The 7954-nt window shown below is 41.5% G+C and overlaps 1 protein-coding gene across 4 annotated transcripts; it reads right to left on the reverse strand.

Moving 5' to 3' along the window:
- Positions 1-5373: 5373 nt before the first annotated feature.
- On the reverse strand, positions 5374-7753 carry CIRBP (cold inducible RNA binding protein). Of its 4 annotated transcripts, none has more exons than XM_009579771.1 (6): positions 7647-7753; positions 7452-7558; positions 6911-7049; positions 6735-6819; positions 6541-6605; positions 5374-6116 (listed from the first exon to the last, which is right to left on the reverse strand). In XM_009579771.1, the coding sequence occupies exons 1-6, from the start codon at positions 7747-7749 to the stop codon at positions 6100-6102; spliced, it is 516 nt and encodes a 171-aa protein (XP_009578066.1). In that variant the 5' UTR covers positions 7750-7753; the 3' UTR covers positions 5374-6099. The 4 variants fall into 4 exon arrangements, with proteins under 4 accessions (XP_009578066.1, XP_009578065.1, XP_009578063.1 ...); XM_009579770.1 differs by having other exon boundaries at positions 6541-6608; positions 7647-7749; XM_009579768.1 differs by having other exon boundaries at positions 5374-6608; positions 7647-7749.
- Positions 7754-7954: the final 201 nt, after the last annotated feature.

The raw sequence follows: 7954 nt of genomic DNA on the forward strand, positions 1-7954 counted from the left end.
GGGGGGGGGTGTCTGTCAGCCACCCTGAAGTGCAGCCCCACATCCCCCCCACAAATTTTCCTCTCGGTGAAGGGCCTGGAGCTGCCCGGACACACGGCACTTGAAGAAAAGGACATTTCGGCTGGAAATGGGTCACCCCCAGCAGATGTCATGCCAGGCCCACGGTACCTGAGGATGTGACAAGGTTTTGCACCCAGCCCCTGCAGCTAGCTATTCCCTCAACCCATCCCAGCAACAGATCATTAATGCAGTGCCATAATTAGCGATGCCAAAATAACAGCACCTCAAACTAGGCCTCTATTTTTGCACCTATTAATTATTTCTGCCTGCATTTAAGCATCTAGGCATGCTACTTAGGAAGGTCTTTCAAATAATGCTTTGTAAGTAAAGGTCACCCGACTGCATTTTTATCAGCAAAGGTTTCTCACACTCTCTTGCCCCTATATTTAATATCATCCTCCATTAACATGCAAAATCCTCACTGGTGAATTGCTAGATACAGCCCCCAGAAGTGTGTCAGCTGATTTCTTTTTTTAAACCCTGTTCACTCAGTTAATTTGAAAAAGGTTAAAAAAAGAAGGGAAAGTAGGTTTCAGGAAGTAGGCTTGATAATCATTCCCATTCTGCATGCACCAAATGCCCCCAGGGCCCCTATGGACTCTTGTATGGGGAAATTGCGATGGCTCTCAGGCAGCAAGCCCTTGGGGGCTCATGAGCAAGCACCCCGCTTGCTATCTTGCTGAATTTGTCTGTGCCTGGGACTCCCCAGCAAGAGAAAACATTTCTTAATAAGAGCACAAGTTTTTAGAGCTGGCTTTACCCATTAATTTAGCTTATTTATTCCAGGTAAGTGTCTGGCCTCCATCACACCTGTCTGCTCTGGAGAGCTGATTCAAGCAACAACAGAGCAGCAGCAGTGGCTATGCCTCAGCAGGTTGGCAAACCACCACAGCCTGCCTTAATAACCAGGCTTTGCAGCATGGGCTAGAGAATACACAATCAATTCTGCCCTTCAAACACACTGCAGCAGTAGTTGTTACTGGGCACAATACCCACCTAATTTCTTCAAAGGCACTTAGGCTATATGAGCAGACTTTTTTTGCATAATGCGCTGCTCTTAAAAGACTGTCCTTCCACAGGGGCATTGCAAAAACCAGAGAACTATCAATAAAAAGTGGAGAAGCAGGATAAAGCAATCAAATGTGTTAACACAAAAAGGGTGGGCAGGACAGTAGCAGAGACCACCAGAAACCCTCTTACTGCCTTCACGTATCACATTGCACTCTCCTGCCCCATTTTTTCCAAAGCTGCCAAAAATACATTGACAGCTGTCAGCCTCTCTAGCAGTATAAAGCCTCCTTGTTATTGAGTTGCCACATTTTCAGGATTTAACCGAGAACAAATCCTCATTTTTCATAAGCATCAGGCACATGCATCAATTCAGTTTCAGCTAAACGAGCCCAGCTACAGCGGGTCTCAGGAAGGCAGCGCTCATTTTAGAGCCCCATGCCAGCCATCCGTCAGACCAGCGGGGTAGTGGAAATAAAGTAATCCAAGCTGCTTCCGCTCTGCGGTGTAGCTTGGCAAGACACGAGTATAACATATCAAAGATGACAGCATGAAGGGCAAAGACTTTTAAGGACAGTTTGAGTTACAGTGTGATGTATTGGAAAACATCCACCACTACTTAGGAGAGTTCTTATAATCCATGGCACACAAGATATGGAGTCAAGGACCAGCTGGAGGAATTCAGCAATTAGCACTCATCTGACTTCATTACAAGCCAGGGACTAGGTTGCAAGCCAATAAAAAGTAAGGAATATTCTACACATATAGAAGAAGAAAAGAGCAGTTTCTTTAACTTTTTGATGGTTCATTTTGAAAACGGGACTTAAAACTGGGTAGGAGAAAATGCCAATCCAACCGAGTTGCAGTTATAAAGTCTGATCTCTATGGCCTAACTCCAACTAACAGAAAAGGCTGAAAATTCTCCCGGTAACTTTACAGTTTATTAGAGACCAGAGGGAAGTTAAATATTTAATCGATACCAGAGCGCAAACTTCCTGCACGGAAACTTGAATTCCCTTGCTCTGCGCCTTACCTGCACTTCTACAGAGCGAGTAAAGCCCCATCTTTAGTGTCTAGCACCACACTGCAGGGACAGTGTGAGCCTGGAAGAAGTCAGGTACAAGAGCCACAAGTTGTTTGGATGCAAGGTAGGGCAACCAAAATTACAGCAGTTAACAAAACAGCCATCAAGAACCTTAATTAAACAACACAACCCAAGTGTTTTAACTCCTGCACAGAATAGTCTCTGCAGAATACAATAGACATTGCAAATAAAAGGCAACATCTGCTAATTAGGGAAGATGGCACGAAGTCTTTTATTAGCCATTCTATTCCATAGAGTCAAAGGAAATCAATACAAAATTGCAGTCTCTGCAATTGGTGGCTTATTTGCCTTTCATCTTGGGCCGAATTTCCCGTTCACACATACCAGTAGGATTTGTTCTGACTATGCAGCGCCTCTTTAGTCACAGACAAACATTTTAGAACTGCAGTCTCTGCAATTGGTGGCTTATTCGCCTTTCATCTTGGGCCGAGAATTTCCCATTCACACATACCAGTAGGGTTTGTTCTGACTATGCAGCACCTCTTTAGTCACAGACAAACATTTTAGAAGTTTTAAAAAATTGCCAGCTGTTAGGGCTGCGCTTTCTTAACTCATCCAGGCAGCTCATTCTTTGCCCCATACCTGTACAGGGCACCTTCCTGGCATTCATCAGATTGGTGAAACCAGTTACTATCCTACTAGTACTACCTTACTAGCCTTTTTAAATTCTGAGTGCTCCCACCATCCCTCTGAAGCTTCTAACTGCAGTACTCAAAAGCTGCACAGCTCAGTACTGCTTCAACACTTCTTGTTCCACTTCTCATCTCCCAAGCACCTAACAGTTTTCACCTGATGAAGTTGCTCTACTAGAACATTCCAGGACATAAGAAAACCAACCAGTTAATTTGCTAATACCCAAACTGTTAGTTTCAGACTTAAATAAAAATTTTTAACATAAGTGATTCTAAACTGTAAAGTTTGCTTGAGTTACAAATAACCGCTTCATTGAGATGGGAAACCTGGGGCAACTTTATCTTGAGCCAAGTACTTAAACACACAGAAATCATCAGTTGCAGGACAGCTGAATCTCACATCCCACCTGAAAATTGCTATGTGTAGAACTCTGGAAACATGCAGCCACTTCTCCGAGTAGCAGAAACATCTCAACTTGCATCAGCAAAACAATTTTAATTACTCTAATGTGTATGGAAGCAAATCATTCATTATCCAAGCTCAAAAAAGCTTTAGCATTTAAGTGCAAATTAGACTTTTGTATTTGTTACCATTTCAACTGGCAGAAGCCACTTCTGTTCTGCACAAATACTGACTCCTTGTTTATGTAATTGCTCATCTGACAGTTCCCTTCAGATGCAGCTGCTTCACTATTGCAGTTTTGCAGATGCACAAACTTAATGTAATTAGGCCACTTAATTCAAGGTTACAATGATGCAATTAAATTCCTTCCTCAAACTTGCCCTTAAAGACAGGTTACCCTCTCTGTCCACCTCCCCAGCCAGAACAGCACTGATTTATTTTGCACTTTTAACTGGGCTATACACCAGATAACTAGATTTCTACCTTGGCCACAATCTAATATTCTTATGTTTCCCCACAAAAGTACTACAGAGATTCATTTTTTTCCACATTCCAGTATTTTATTCTAGCTTAATTGACTTATTTCCTTATTCAATTGACCTATATAAAAATCAGTAACAACACTGCTCAAAGCTCTTCATCTCCACCACTCCAGTCAATGGCTGTCCTTCTTGGTCTTCTGATGCATTTCATTGCTGAAATAAAATTAAGACAGTGAATTTAAAGGCAGAGAAAGTCCATGTAAACTTTCACCTAGAAGCTACTGAAGTCAGACTTTACCGCTTACAGAATAGTACTGTAAACCAGGAATAGAGCCAAACCTTTTGGCTCAGGAAAAGCCACGGGGGCGAGGGGCAGACTGAACAGAGACGTTACCTGGTTGGCAAACGCGTGTCTTGATCCTGCTTCCTTGGAACGAATGCTCTCCTTCCTCAGAATCCCCACTCAGCTTCCCTGTCGAGTGTCCCATCTTCTCTTCAGCCTGCCAAAGCAAAGGTGCATTAATAAAAATATCAAACAGAGCCTTTACATTGCCACCCGCCTCCCCCAACACAAGTCACATCATATACGAGGGTTTCACAAGCCATTCGCTGAACCCATCACATCACAGAAGCACAGTCTGGGAAAACTGTTCCAGGGCTGGCTGATGCCTTTGATATGCCAGCCATGTATCATTTGATCCCTAAGCAGAGAGTTAACCACTTTGACATGGCTGCTTAGGAAGTGTGGGCTATGGGAAAAAGTTAATGGCAACAAGTAGGATGGCAAAGAAAGCTACAATTAAAGTGAGCAACTTAATGAAGTCTAGGAAGATTCTCAATAGATGAACACATATCAAGTCAGGGAATTCGTTTCCCATCTTGCTTCCATACCTACTAGCAAGACATGACTGCATGCCCAACTCTGATCTGTGGAACTGAAGTTGTGCCACAAGCCAAAGGTTGCATACGGCATGGGTTAAAATTTTTCCATCAGTTGACCAAAATTGTCAAAGGAATATTTCACAGGTACATTAGACTTTCAAATGAGCTCTCAACAAGAGGAAGGATGCGGACATGAGCAAAAGGAGTTACCTCGAATTACAGGACTATTTCCACATATGAACTAGCCAAGAGAGCAGCTTTCGTCTCAGAGGTTTCTGTTGGAGGCACAACACTTCTTTTCTCCAAGGACACTGCAGTTTCCATATGCTAGCAAAGAATTCTTAGAACTTGTAAGGCAATGACAAAGCTAGCTAATTACGGCAATTTACCTACCATTGAACACTCCTGTCAAGCTAGTAACTAGTCCAGTTACTAAAGGACTGATTCTTCACTACAGCTTTTCAATGTAGGCTATTTCAGTATTTTAAGGAAACATCAATTATCCTACCTCACGCTAGCGTTCCCTCGACTTCTGACTTAGGCTTTGAGTACTACAACATCCTAAGGTATATACTTTCAGTCCTCTGCCTCTAGACAAGTTTGACTATTCTTATGTGAAAGTATGTTGACGAATTCACATGTCAAGACCGAGTAAGATTAAATTCTAGCAACTGGTCAATAAATCTGGCTTGTTCTTAGACTATCACTAGTCTCCTCTCCTCTGGCATCCTCTATTACTAAGACTGTTCTTCATCTTCAAGGATTGTGTTGTGCAATGAAATGTAAATGTCAGGAGCAGAGTTCATTTCAGACGGTCTTTTAATAGGCTTCGTAAAGCCAAAGAAAACTGTATACAAGAATCCTTTACCACTTCAAATACAATATCAATGGAATATGCATATTTCTTCCAGTAAAAAAGGACAATATAAATAAACATTTTCAAGAACCTCTTTTATGGTAAGTTTGCAAGTCTATTTCTGGGTAATTTACATCATTACAACAGTAAAAATACCGTTATGCAGGTTGAACATACAAGCAAGTTTCTCTTTAGATATATCAAGGTGGTTTGCCTTCCAATTTGTACCCAGGCTGCATTCCTACCTTGCTACACTAAAGGAATGTTACAAAAGACGAAGGTAATGCACTTAAAAAAAAAAGTCCACAGCTTGTTCAGCTTCCAGTGAACATTGAATTAAAGGTCCTTTCTATCTCAAAAGAAACTGAATTGGGGCCCCAACTTCACAACTTTAAAAAAAACACCTTGGCTCATCATGAAGGATAAAATAAAATCTGAAGTGCTTTCAAAAAAGATTAAAAACACTTGAAAGCAAAGCTTTCTTAAAGAAAAGTCTAATTAGACCATCTTATATCAGAAGCTGTCAGGCTGTGTTTGACAAGATTAGAACTGATAATACTACAAAAGTGAAAATACAAGTAGATGTACTACACAATAACGATTTCAGCGAAGCTCCAAAAATCTTTATAAATACAGCCATTGGAAGGACGATCTTGAGTCAGGAAGGATTTTTACTCGTTGTGTGTAGCTGAGGACAAGAAGCAGGCACAATTGTAAAGGCACTGAAGCATAGACAAGTTCCAGCATTTTACTCCCTTGCATTATTTCAGAAGCTAGTGCTAGTTCGCTACACCGTAAGAGAACTCCCCCACCCTTGATTAAAGTTTGTTAGGGCATCCGAGTTTTGTCTTAGTCTCAAGCTCGAGGAACGTATTTTAAAAACTTGCTTTGCCTTAGATCCAAGCAACTCCTACACATGCATTACAAATTAGAAATTTAAACGGCACAACCACGTCCAAAGCCTGGCAGATTGGTTCTTACGGGCAAGAACAGAAATAGTGGTACAGTCCAACTGAGCCTTACAGTATTTCCAGACTCAAGTACAGGGTCAGAAGGTTTAGAGAGTTCCTACAGCATACGTACTCATCATTCCCATTTGAACCAAGACTTACCGTAACTGTCATAGCTGTCTCTGTAGGATCCTCCTGAAGACCTGTCACCATAGCCACCTTGACTCCTGCTGTTAAAAACATTCAGGTGCTTTATATTTGCTCAACTGTTTCTGGACCCTATTGATGTTTATGTCAAACAGGCAATGGGCTTCAAGAGCTTTGCAACAACCCACTAGCAGTTGCAATGACTTTACCTGCTATTATAGTAGTCTCTGGAGCCATTATATCCTCCGCTTCTGGAATCAAATCTGCTTCCGCCATAGCCTCTTTCTCCACCTCCTTGAACAGACACCGGATCATGGGATTTTTTTAAGCATTCTGACAAATGCCATTACCGCTTCAGAACTGCAAGTCATTTATGCATGCTCACCTCTAGAGAAGCCACGGCCCCGACCTCTGCCACCACGGAAAAAGCCTCTGCCCCCAGAAGACCCCCCTCTGTATCCACGAGATCTGTTCTCTGATGATTTTCCAGCCTGATCAACTCTGATCTGACGTCCGTCTACAGACTAACAAACAGAAAAAAATAAAAACCAGCTTGACATTTAAACATTTAAATAGCAAAGCACATCTACAATGAGCTACACACCTTCATTGTCAGCTAGCAGTACCAGAATTTACTAGTTCTTACAAACAAAAGTTTTATTTAATGTCACAACTAAGCCAACTACACAAGTAAATTGATGTTCAAACAGTATATACAGGCATTCCTATAAAGTGTCACTATTCTTCATGTAGGTTAGGTCATGGAACTTTAGCCATTTATATTCTTCACTATTTATATTATTTCATTGTTTCAAGACACCAGTACTTATCTGTTTTTCTACATGGCATTGAACAGAAACACATCTTTCAAACTTCTCTTACTACATTTTAAGGAAATCAAGAAAGCTGTTCCAAAGCCTCCTTACCTTTCCATTCATGGCCATCATTGCATCTTTAGCATCATCTATGTTTTCAAAAGTAACAAAGCCAAAGCCTCTGGATCTCTGAGTCTCTCTGTCTTTCACCACAACAACTATAAAGAGGAGGGGGAAAAAAGCATCAACACCTGTGCAATCTAACAAATTCATGGAAGTCATCACAGCTTGGTACTGCAATCTTACCTTCAGAAATTTGTCCATATTTAGAGAAGACTTGTTCCAATGACTGCTCATTGGTGTCAAAACTCAGTCCACCGACAAAGAGTTTTCCCTCATCTGATGCCATTCTGACCTGCAAAATCAATATAGCCGAAGTCAGTATCTTAAAAAAAAATATTCCCACAACGTCTGAAAGATTAAATTGGTTATAACATCACCGATAATCCAACATTCTTATACGACGCATGCACTCAAACCCCGGTGAACTAGTGCTTTGTATTACAGAGCAATACTCTACAGGCTGGCTCCGGACCAAGCGCCTTCCCCCGGGA

This window comes from Fulmarus glacialis, unplaced genomic scaffold, assembly GCF_000690835.1.
Source record: "Fulmarus glacialis isolate BGI_N327 unplaced genomic scaffold, ASM69083v1 scaffold18876, whole genome shotgun sequence".
Classification (NCBI taxonomy): Eukaryota; Metazoa; Chordata; class Aves; order Procellariiformes; family Procellariidae; genus Fulmarus; species Fulmarus glacialis.